At 38.8% G+C, this 12,921-nt stretch overlaps 1 protein-coding gene across 1 annotated transcript in view; it reads left to right on the top strand.

The window, feature by feature from the left end:
- The window catches only part of LOC130584085 (interleukin-5 receptor subunit alpha-like), a 14,377-nt gene extending 8,699 nt beyond the window's left edge, over window positions 1-5,678 (top strand). Inside the window, exons 9-11 of the mRNA XM_057383846.1 lie at window positions 5-72; window positions 1,253-1,340; window positions 3,858-5,678. Coding sequence (XP_057239829.1) covers window positions 5-72; window positions 1,253-1,340; window positions 3,858-3,980 — 279 coding nt within the window. The 3' untranslated portion in view covers window positions 3,981-5,678. The remainder of the gene's footprint in view (window positions 1-4; window positions 73-1,252; window positions 1,341-3,857) is intronic.
- The last annotated feature ends 7,243 nt before the right edge of the window (window positions 5,679-12,921 follow it).

The raw sequence follows: 12,921 nt of genomic DNA, 5'->3' as shown, positions 1-12,921 counted from the left end.
CCACCTGCTGAGCCTCACAGTGTTCTGTCCTCTGCTTTTCCTTGGAGGTTTGCTGATGTGTGCATGCAGAAGGTAGTGTTCATTCCTGGATGGCTGTATAAATTTCTTGGAAGMGGGGTCAGGATGAGGGTAAATCATACAATGGATAAAAGTCCAACAGAGATCTTCTCAGATAAATTATGTTTACAAGAAGCATTTAATTGTTTATTTCCAACTATTGTTCTAACAAAGCAGTGCTTGGCATTATGATCTAGTGTAAGACACTGAGAGTTACAACTCCTCTTGCAGCTCCCACCACAGAACCCCACAGATCCAGTCTCACACCTTACTCTCAGATGTCTTTCTGCCACTACAAATGACATTTTAAAATCTTACTCTGACAGCTGCCTCTCTATCCTCAGTATGACTTTTTACCCTGTGCTTTCACAGGTTCTGCATTCAAGGCCACCMATATTAATCAGGCCAAAGATGAACTGCCTGCCATGCAGTCCAATTTAATTTCATTATTCATGGGTGTTATGACAGCAGTCTTTTACTCTAGCTGGACCGTTTACCAGAAATAGATAAAAAGGGGAAGTCAGSCTGATGGAAGGAACTTCCTTTGCTGTACTATTAGTACTATTAGTAGAGCAAAGTAATAGTAGTGGTCCTACACCCACCAACAGTTAATGCAGCAAACTGTCTCCATGCCACTGCTTTTCTCCCTGGCTACATAGTTTTCCTATTGACACCGCTGCAAATGCTTTCTTGAACCGAGAAATAAACCTGGTCAGGACAGGATGATAACTAAAGAAACCTGAACATTTGGAAGGTGCAGTATGCAAATGGAAACTCTATTAAAAGTATATTTRTTGTTTAATTAATGAAAAATTATTGGTCTTGATTTGTATAAAAGAAGTTATTATTTTTTAATTATGGAAAGAAGACATAGGACTAATTTTTTAAGCTATAGACCCAGTAGAATGCCACAAGTTGTCACTTTTGTTGGAAATAATATTGGTGTAGAAATCATAGRTTTGTGTATATCCATCCAGCCCTTTTTAAAACTTGCAGGTTAGAATCCAGTCAGCTGAAGAAAAGCTAGGGAAAATGCTGAGAAAAGTGTCTATAGTGAAAAAAGGAAAAAAGAGTTTAAATTGCTTTAGAAATAGTAAACACCTGTCTTGCAACTGGAATGAGTATTACAAAGCATTAATGTATCATCTGCTCCTGCAGACAAGAATAGTTGCGTGCCTCTATCTCTGTCTTGTAGGTATGGATGCCTGGAGGCTCTAACCACGCCTGTTCCACATCCTTCAGATAATATCAAAARCTGGTTAGCAGATGAGATTCACCACCAGGTAGTGTGGCTGTCTTTTTTTCTCTCACTACATTGACAAGCATGGTATTATTTACAATTGGAATGGTAAATATTGCATTTGAAGGAGCAGGTAATTTTAAAAAGAAAAAAAAAAGGGGGAACGGTATGCACAATATTTGTAGAGAAGCCAGAAGAGAACAGAAAACTTGTGGAGGTTACAGGACAATGATGGAGAAATTCCTCAGGACACTAAAATGTCTAATGTGCCTCAAGGTGTTTCAGAATATTCACTCAGTGGGCCAACATTTTAAGGAGTGATCACCCTGACCCTGAAGAATAGTCAGTTAAAGGATATTACATGTGTAAGCATGTAGGCCAGTTATCAAAGAGATTTTTTTTTTTTTTTTGTGGAGATCTGCAAATCACTATGCTGTAGTAAATGTTCTTATTCTTATAGCAAATAGGAGAGGCTCCCCAAGGCACACAACATAAACTCCCCCAGCTGTACCCCTGCTGGAGGGCAAAGCCATGTGCAGAGGTGTTTACTCTGGAAGAGCTGGCRTGCTGTAAATTCAGGTGCTTGCTCATCTCATGCCAGATTACAAGTCTTTAGTCAACTTTGAAAAACAAAGACTTTTATATATTATTTATGATAATAATGATATATATTAATATAAAAAAAGTATTTATGATATATTTGTGACAGCCATTAATGGAGCTCCCTGGCTCACACATTCAATATTTCTTATTGCTGTCTGTCATTGTGTGAGTTACAGGAAAGAAATGTGATGGTCAGGAAGTAGTTTAGATCTGTGTAACTCCAGAGAAGCTACACAGTGATCTGTGCTCTAGRAGGCACAGTAAGATTGCTTCTTACCTGGTTCTGCATCACATGAGGAGAAGGCACAGGTGCACCCAAACTATGGGTTTTTTTGGTGGAAAACATCATTAAAATAGAAAAATGAAATGAGGATTTTCTATGCTTCATTTATTCAAAATATTTGTTCAGAGCCTCTGCAGGATTTCTCTAATTTTACTAATCCTTCTTCTAATTTTACTCTATCCTGCCATATTTTTGTACTTACTATCAATTGATTTTGATATTTGTAATATCAAAATATCTTCTAGTAGTGTGTTCAGCAATTTAACTAACAATTCCCAGTGTGTTCCATTATGCTGTTTTCTTTCCAAAGGGAAAAGATGAATGCCTTCCAGTATTGTGTTTTGGGTTTTTTTTCTTTTTTTTTTTTAATAATATATCTATGTGATTACAAACTCTGACAAAAACCACAGAACATCTCAATCCAGAAATCATAATTTGAATTTTGAGGCAAGAGGAATGAGTGGTTTTGTTTAATTTTACCTTCTCCTAACAAATGTATGGGGAAAAAAATGATGTGCACATTCTATATAAYCCAATGACATATTACAAGATTGAAGMATTTTGAATTTGCACCTGGACTTCWTTCCATAATGAACTCGAGCTGCCTCCCCAGAGAAGGCTGAGCTCTTCTTCTTCACTACAATCTTCTTCTCAGGCTCAAGAGCTCTAGAACTGGCCTGAACCCATATCTCTTATCCTTGAGATTCAAAATAATTTCYATGACACTTCTGATGAACATAATTTGACCAAATTTGATGCTAAAGGTGCCATACTGACCCTGAGCTCAGCTGGTTGAAAAGTGTACTTATCACCTTTTCTGTGCAAAAGTCCTTCTCACCCATTTTTTGCCACTAATTGTGAGCAAATTAACTGAGAATACCCATTGTGGATATGAATATGGGCTGGCAGAATATAAAGACAGAATCGTCACCACCAAGTTTATATTCTGCACCTCTCTTCATGTTAGAGCTGTGTAAGCTGCTATGTTGGGGTGTTTAATATATAAATAAAATCCCACCACCATCACCACAAAAATGATATTTAATATTTCTGACAGAGAAAGAAGCGATTTCTGTCCCCAAACTGTTACAAACAGTGAATAAACCTTTGATGGGAATACTTGAGCATAGCGGGGTAATTGCTGTCTACATGATAGCAACAAATGGCTGAGATGAAACTGTGATCTTGGGATWCAAGTGACTGTTGATGGCACTTCTAGGACAGATAAATTAAATAAAACACATAGAACATATCAGTATTTCATATATTGCTGACACACGAAGTAGCAAAGACAGTGGCTTTGGATAGTGAATATTTTGAAAGATTCAAGACAACTGTGGAGAATGGTGCTGAGATAATCCATTTTATAAAAAAATAAATATAACCCCTGAAAGTGAGGCTGTGACTCGCATGTAAGCCCGAGGTAGAGAGTCATAGCACCTGGAGAGTGCCAAGCAGTGAAATTAAGGTTCAGAACAGCTAAGCAAATTTGCCTATGAGCAACTTGTAGATTGAGAGAGTAATTAATATAATCTTTGTATTCCAGTTGCAACCAAATAAATAACCTGTACTAATCCCAGATATTCCGAATAAATAGGGTGCTTGTAACAGTRTACAGAACTTTTAATACCATTGAATGCAGATGTTTTGCATAATGTAATTTTTCTCCAACAGCAACATGTGCCAATGCAAATGGAGATGCRCTCAGAGGTTATTGTGGGAATACCMGAAGAGAACAGAGATGAGAACATCCAACTACAGAAATGTTTGCAGGAATTCATGTCAGAAGACCTGTAAAGATGACACGCCTTTTTCATCTGTGTGCAAGAGTACCTTTCCAAGAGGTGGACAATATGCTAACAGAACAAAGAAGACCTGATATGGGAGTTTGTCTGAGCCCAATAATTTGAAGTATTCTGTGCTCTGACATTATGCAACTCTTAAAATTAGCTTTGGATCACAAACACAAAACAGTATTTTGAAGCTAGTCTCTCAAAAAWCTGACCTTCAGCCCAGCAAAATTACAGCATCTCAGACAATGTGAGCTGATGAGGTCTGCTTGGGTTAAAATGAAATGAGAGTTAGTATTTTATAATGCTGCAATAGCTTCCAAGCTGTCTGATAGATCAAGACCTTTTGAAGACTGGCTGCTCATAATAATCTGATACCAGCTATTCAGCATCAGATTGAAGTGGTCATGAGAAATGGTGGAAGCAGTGAATGTTTCTGGAAACAGCAAGAGAATCTCACAAGCGTTCTCTAAAACTCCARAGCAAATCCTTTTCTGAGTCACTGCACTTTGTAAGTACACATCAAACAGAAAGAAGAGTTATGTGTGAAAACATAAGGTTTTTTTAATGTTGTGGGTTTTGCAGTTGGCAAAATTAGTAAAATGAGAAAACTTCAGACAAGGTAAAGAAAACAAAGTTTTCTCCTGTACTGTGATTGTTGTACAGTGATTGTTTAAATAAGTTTAACTCAGAGAAGTTAATGTTCAGAACTGACCAATTTTTGCTATTTATTTTTCCMTGTCCTTTTACAGCAATCTTTCCTACTGATTCCATGAGGTGATGAGCTATGCTAGTTCATTTTCAGGTACACAATCAGAGAAGATTATTTTAACACTTAATTGGGAAAATATTTATTTGACTAGAAGAGAAAGAATTGTTTTTTCAATGAAGACTTCTCTTTTTTGTAGATGTGAAATACAAATCAATGATTGACATAATTATTGGAAGATTTGGAAGATACCTAAAAATTCCTTGCTTTCATTACTGATAATACTTTTCCATGTCAGAATAATATTGGTTGGATGAAATAACAATATAAAAATAATTTTTCTTTTGCATGGTCAGACACCATGTCTGTGGATAGACAGTACAATTAATTTCATTGTCCAGTGTTCGATGTTTTCTTAAGAAGAGGGGAAGGGACTCCTACTTTCTCATAAAAATCACTAGAGGAAGYATTAGAAAGCATCATGAACTTACAGATTCCTTTCTTGGTGACGATATRGAATGGATAAAATTAAAAAATCAGAACAGATGTGAGGTAAGAGGGGTAAAGGGGAGSCACACTGGCCACTCACATCTGGAACACAGACTTCATAGAATGAAATCAGGCCACAGGGAATATTATATTGTTCCTTAAAATATATTTTATAAACATATATTTTATATAGTTTTGGCTTGCAGTGCTTGAAGCCCTAAAGCAGTGCCAGGATTTAAAATAAGACAGAACATAGAGATTCAAGTAATTTTATTATTTTACCTGAAAATAGAAGAATTAAATGGAATTCTTTCAAAATTGCTTTTCTTACAAGAGGCTTTGGTCAATACTCAGAGCTTGCCTGCATGAACACGACAGCCTTGAGAGAAATATCACATAAAACAATATCATAATATCRGTTGTATTGAAAATTAATCCTAAAGTGCAAATTCGATAATACGAAATCCAATATCTGGATCCTTCCAAGAAATACTTGACCAATGTATTCATAAAATGGTATAACTTTTCCTTAAAATAAAATATTATTCTAAACCTATCCAAGATCTCTTCTCCAATAGTGCATTAATGTGCAATATTAAAAAGTAAGGTAATGATTTGAAAGCAAAATTGTGCCACACTCAGTACAGCATTAAACACCTCAGTATATACAAAATACTCAGCAAGTTTGCTGACAACACYGAGWGCAGTGGTGTGGTTGACACGACCGAGGGACAGGATATCATCCAGGAGGATTTGGACATACTCTCTCTGGCCCATGGAAACATCATGGGGTTGAAGAAGGCCAAGCACAAGGTGCTGCACCTGAGCCAGGGCACCCCCTGTATGGACACAGGCTGGGGATGGACAGATGGAGAGAAGCCTGGCTGGGAAGGGTTTGGGAATGCTGGGGGCTGAGAGGCTGGACATGACCCAYSATGTGCACTTGGAGCCCAGAGAGCCAATGTGTCCTGGGCTGCGTCCAAATCAGCATGGACAGTGGGGAAAGGGAGGGGATTTTCCCCCTCTACCCTACCTGAAGTCCTGTGTGCACTGCTGGAGTCCTCAGCACATGGAGCTRTTGGAGCAGTCCCAGAGGAGAGMCMCAAAAATGSTCAGGGGGCTGAAGACAGGCTGAGRGTGTTTGAGTTGTGCAGCSTGGAGAAGACATGRTTTCAGGGACACTTTATAGCACCTTCCAGTACCTAAAGAGGGCTRCCCAGAGAGSTGGGGAGGGACTTTTTACAACAGCATTTAGTGGYRGGACAAGAGGGAATGGGGATAGATTTAGGTTAGCCATTAGGAAGAAATTCTTTACTGTGAGCATGGTGGGGCAGTAGAACAGGTTTCCCAGAGAAGCTGYGARTGCCCCATCCCTGRTGGTGTTCAAGTCCATGTTGGATGAGGACCAGCCTGGTCTAGGGGAATGTATCTTTGTCCATGGCAGTGGGGTTGGAAATATATGGTCTTTAAGGATCCCTTTCAATCCAAATGAGTCTATGATTGTCTGAAAATCTTACTCAGCTTGCCTTGCTCCTGCCCATGAAGCTCCTGCCTTTGCCTTACTGGTGAATGATATTCCTGTGTTTAAGATTTCACCTTCTGGAACTGGAGTGGGACCTGATGAGACMCTGGGCAGTGCATTGCACATAGGTTGCTCTTTCTCTCCACTAATGCATGCACAAGTCAAAATCCCTTTGTCAGGGTCACAAAACCAGGTATGTCATGGCTCTCTGGTTTTCTGCTTTAASTCCAAGTCCCCACTCCAGTTAAGCACATGCAGCACACAGGAACGCAGGGCTAGGAGCATTATTTTGTGTTTGTGTTTCTTCCTGAACATCAGTGACTATGGAGATATCAGACGYACCTTACTGAAKCTTCTGRAGGATAAATAKCCCCTTCTGTTYRCTTTTAGARGAGAATAATTGCAAGGGGATGATGRGAGTCAGCAAAGCCGCCCTCRACCTTGRGRCTCYGCACAAAGGCTGCTCTGCTTACCAAACGCTGCCACCTACCGTGCAAACAACCTACCTCCAACCAGAAATGTGCCTCAAGTTTCAAACTGGTTTAATTTGGAACGAGTCTGCTGCTTTAACTGCACTGAGAGTATTAAAGAAGTCCACTTCCTGCTCTAACTTGCAGATCTGGCTTTTATTAAGGACAAGATACACTACAAGATACAAGATTCTAATTTTTGCTSCCTCAAGTTCAGGTGTCTAACCAAACAGAACTGGGATATGGAGAAAAGATCTCCAGCAGTCTCAGACTAGGACAGGTGTCCAAGAGAGGATGACCATCTCTCTTTCATTACACACTAGATGATCAGACTCAGAGTAGATTTTCTTGACCTAATTATTCTGTCATTTTCTATCCAGGTAAAAGAGGATATTTTGGCCAAAGAACAGCTACTCAGGTATAGCCTTTGGAAGTCTTCACAGCACAATTAAAGAAGTCACATTTCATATCTCAGAATGTTTGTTTCCTGTATTATTAAGCCAACTACAGCAGTTTTGATCAGAAACACCCCTGTTCAACAGCAAGGGCAGAGAAACTTGGGCCACAGTGTTTAGGCTGAAGTCTGAGTTCACTTTTTTATTCTCATCACTATCAGGTAGMAAAGCTGGAGGATGCAACACAAATTTCTGCCTGTGCTCCTGCTACAGGCTCTACTTGAGGGGAAATGGAGCACTGGTCCAGGTCAGCCATATCTTTAGAGCAGTTGGAGGAATGGCTGAGGCATCGTTTGTGTTTCCAGACTGAGGGATCAATGAGCTCCCTGCTAATGTTGAAACCAAGCGTGTGATCTCCCTCTTCAGGAGAACAGCAAAATGTACAGCTCAGCTAACACCTAAACCCMAAAAATGGCAGAACTGGGAGGTTTCAAAAAGTCACCCAGTTCATCTTCATTGATGAACTTCATCTTCCAGGCAAACTTTATTTGCCCAGAGTTTCAGTGATAGTTTGGCAAGGGTCTTTATCTACTTGCATAATTTCGGTAGGTGTTTTTTATAGAACAAAATRTTTTATTTAAAATACACAGGATGGGAAAGCTTTATCCATGATCCCTTTTAGACATCTAATAAAAAGAAACAGTGATATATATACCATGGACCATTTCAACATCTGGCAAAAATGGAAAGAGRCGGACTCAAGCAAAATTGTGCCCACTCTCCTCAGTCTGGGAAGAATTTACAGCAACATATATTCATTATATTGTTAATATAGTCAGCTTTGATTCATTGAAAACCTGCCCTACTTGACTGAAGAGTCTGGAAAGTATGGGGTCTTCAGGGCTATATAAAAACTTCAAATTATTTACATCATATATCTTTCAATTTATTTCCTTGTGGAAACAATAAAGAATAAAATAGCAGAATACCTATCTCATATGTAGTACATATTTTGGATTCCTTGAGATAGAAGTTAGTGTCTGTTATAGGAGAGATCTGTGCTTGGTGGGAAGGCTAGTGATGCTAATTTGAAACTAAGAGGCTTCAAGATAACCTGTTTGGGGAATTTTTCTTGGTCATCTCTGCCCTATTTCTATCCCAGGGACTTGTAATAAAAATGTTGATTAAACCACTTTCCATTAGAGGAAAGTAGGGCACTGCTGGGCTTTGTGGGAGCACAGAGTTGGCAGGGTCATTCCGCTGGTGGGTGATAGGTTTCTTTCCTCTCATCTCTAGAGCAATGGGTCAGATGTGGCACAGGGAGATTTGGGGTAGAGACAGCACATTTCAGATGATTAAGYTAGTGGAAACATGATGATTATCAGATCATGATGATTATTGACTCAGTATGACAGTATGTCCTGTGATCTCTTTAAATGCKGTCTTTCTGGGGCATCTCAGGCCCTGACTTGAGCACTGCTGATGAAGTGCTACTTTGAAACAAAGGAGAGCTCTTCTTGACAGAAATACCCCTTTTCAGTTGCTTTTTTATGTACCTTATTTTTCTTTTCCTAGTGTGAGTGGATTTTAAACACTAGGTGTCAGCCAGTTACCTCTCAAAAGCATCCTCTCAAGAACCAGCACGTTTTCTTTGGCAGCAAAAACTTTTAAAGAGATAATGTACAATAATGTCCACATTAAATAATAATTATAATCATGCCAAACCCAGATGAGGCAATTATTCCATAGGGCTGTTTAGCAGCCAGACAGATCCCAGAACCTCGAAATGTCAAGAAAACCCTTTTGTAGAAAGACCCTTGCACGCTCTGTGGTGAGTATTTGCATTGTCAGGGTAAAATATTTATTAATCTGTTGTYAGCCATTCTACTTCAGCTTCTGTACCATTTCTAAAAACCTTCTGTTTCAAAAGAGAGGACACCCATCCTGACATGTGGAGGTTGCTCCCCACAGGGCATCACTGGCATAGAGAAATTTCTGCCTGCAACCAAGCTGCAGTGACAGCTGAGGGCTGATGGTAGTTTGATTATTGCTTCTTTTTCCAGTTCTCCAAAAAGCCCGTTTTCCTGGTGCTGAGCTGCAGCAAGAGCCACTGGACTTAATAGGGCAGGCCTCTAAGGAGSTCCTCACTGAGCATCTCCAGTTTTGTGAATGTTAGTGGTCTGGTATCTCAAGAAATGCAGATAATTGTCTCCACAGAATAATGCTRTACAAGAGGAGCTGTTTGCTGCCCCAGGACCCAAACTCGTGTGTCTCCACTCAGCTCCCAGCATGGATATCTGGGATATCTCTCTGTATGACCTGGGCACCCTCTGGATTGCATCAKGGACCTGTCCCAAATGCTCACAGCTCCATTAGATATTGGGGCACATTCATCCTCTGGGTCATTGAAACAGCTCCTTTAATTTGGCTTTGGAGATATTAAGGTTTATTTAATTAATCTCTTCAGCTATGATATGATYCAGTAATCTCAATATTCCTCCAGAAATCTATTGCTTATTCTTGAAACACATTCAGACGTTCTTTCTTTCCTGGAGTCAAATATGTATATAATTTGAAATACTGAGCTATTAATAAAATGCCACTGTGCAGCTTGAATGGAAACTTACTCTAGAGTGCATGAAGAAATGTATTTTACATTTTACATTTTTTAATGATCTTTATTCTTTTACACATATATTTAAAATTATTTCATTCCTGCTGTGAGGTTCTGAAGAGAAATGCCTCTTATGAGATGCTGACTCCATAGTATACAATTTTTTTCACCCAACCTGTGATATCCCAGTTTGCTAGGTTTATACTGCTCTTGACTGTCTGATCCTGGAATACCAAAGGCTGGATTAGTGTAGCCCTCTCCATGTGCAGTYCACAGATTCAAGGACCACTGAGGAYRTGTCATTAAAAAAGGCAGGTAACAATTTTCAGACTAAAAGAACAGAGGTAGATTTTTTCAGTGCTCTCCACTTTGTGAGGGGAGACCTACATGTGCAGGGCTTCCCCATGAGGGCATTGCCTTTCAACCCACTTTTYACTCATCCTGCCTGAGCATAGGTCACTGCAAAAGGTGAGGGGACTGGAGAACCAGCCTCTGATATCTAGATCATCACTATGTTTGGGTCTCTTTTATTTTACTTAGTTTGTTTGATCTCACATCAGGGACTTTTTTTCCCCCTGATGACAGAAAGAAACAACAATGAATGAGTTCCTCATCCGTGTGCTTGTCTGTGTTCATTTCCTTKTTYCCTTTACTTTGGGGTACTTTTGCAKCTGTCCATCATTGTGATGGCCATGGCAGCTCCTCAGATCGATGAAATCTGGATGCATTTGCATGACAGCTTTCTACCAAGATAACAGCCATCCTGTGAGGAGCAACGTGCAAACACCTCTACCCAGATTCATTCCACTTAAATAAGGTGCATCTGTTGGAAAACCAGAACCCTGCACATCCCATGGAGAAAGACAGACACCACYAAAGCATGGTTCATGCCTCATGAGGATGGCTGTTTTCTTCTACTTTTTCTCCTTGGACTTGCAAGACTTCCCTCTTGCTCCCACTCTTACTGCAAGAGCTCCAGTTGCATTTGGTTGAAAATAAGTAAGGGAAAAACATTAGTTATTTCATCAAACAGCATGAATAGAAAATATATTTAAAATGGAGAAAATACAAAAATGTAGAAAATGTGATAGTAATGAATAAGGAAATGGCTCTCAGATGCCCTCTGTCTTCAGACCTGTCTTCTTAACATATATACTTGCTAGTTTTAAAGTTCTGTTATTTTTAKAAATCTTTTGTGTACTTGCAAGACTGATATCCATCATCAGAAATGTCCTTCTGAGTGCCTGAAGCAGCCATTTATGACTCTGTCTGAAGTGAGTCCAGAAAAGTGGATGAATTTTGAACTCACTCTCTGCTTGAATCCTAAGACTGTCCTGGTGTCACATGAGCTGTCTCTGCCTCACTCAGAACCAGAGCACATGATACTAAGTTGATTTGTTCTGAGATACAATCATAAGAAAAAATTATATCCTTCCAAATTATCATGTGGTGCTTTTTTTCCAAAATAGCATGTGGTACTTTTGTTCCAAAATAGCTATACAAAGCTGAATTTGGTGTTTCACTGCTGAAGTAGAACAAAAGAATTCTACCATAACCAAAGGACTCTACGTTCTTTGCCTTTGGGGATCCTTTCATGGCTACAGAGGTTGAATGAATTCGCCTGTCATAGAGCCTGCCCTATCCCTTGATGATGACTTYTTTAATGTTTGTGATCACTGAATATTTATCAGTCTTTTACCTTCAGTCAAACTCTAGCTGAATCTGGCCAGCAGGATTAAGAGGAATAAAGAAGTGACTTGGAGACATAGCTATGCACACACAGCGGGATCAGCACAATTTCATTTACCTAATAAATCAGGTAAACTCAAAGTTCTTGAAGACACGCTGCTATTCTGAAAAACAAAATTATTAAAACACTAATATAYATATGTAAGATCTGACCTGTAAATAGGTTGGACATATTTATTTAAAACAATTAAATAAATCTCAAGAATACTGAGCACACTTCAGCTAAGGAGATGATTGGTATGTTTCAAACTTAATAGCTTTGAAGACCAAAATTTTTTTTGCAATCAATAAAGAATAAAAGAATTCACTGGTTTTTTTTTTTTCCTCTGTAAAATGTCTTTTCTCAAGTGACACTGAGTGAAAGGGCTCTCTGAAAAACAATATCAATTGTTTTACAAAGCATCTAAAATCAGGAAATTGTCAASGAAACCAAAAGAGATAAACACTGAGCTTCTTGGTAATAACATGGGTTTATTAAATATCTGTTTTAAAAAGCATGTAACTCATTATTGTGGTTGCACACATCCTAAAGATATGTTCAGCTCTGTCATGAAATAAAATTTTTGCACTTGTACTGAATGCAAATCAAACAATTATGAAATCTTCATGAGGGTATACCAACCTTGGTCACAAAGAAATTGATAGCATAGTTCTCATTGAGTACATGGAATTTCTTTATTCCATTGATTGAAACATTGGGAAGTACAGATAGTTCTTGCAGAAAGCCTGGCTAGGTAGAAAAAAGGTTTCTGCATGAAGGTAGAAACTGATACYAGAGTCCAGTCCCATCCACAGAACGAGGGAGAGTAAGAAATMCTTTCCTTGGTTTAAAAAGCCAGCATAATTGTGCAAGCAGGAGTTATTTYAGAACAAATCTGAAGCTTTTGAAACAAATGATATTTAAACATTGTAGAATCACATAGTAGAAAGTATTAAAGTATATTAATTTTGGTTATCTGGCTGGGGTTGGTTGTCTGGGGTTTTGGTATTTTTCTGTTCT

The sequence above is a fragment of the Malurus melanocephalus genome, unplaced genomic scaffold (genome assembly GCF_030028575.1).
Source record: "Malurus melanocephalus ecotype Western Australia unplaced genomic scaffold, MMel_1.1 scaffold_665, whole genome shotgun sequence".
Taxonomy (NCBI): domain Eukaryota; kingdom Metazoa; phylum Chordata; class Aves; order Passeriformes; family Maluridae; genus Malurus; species Malurus melanocephalus.
Note: the sequence above shows the minus strand (reverse complement) of the source record. Positions and strands in the feature narration are given on the sequence as shown.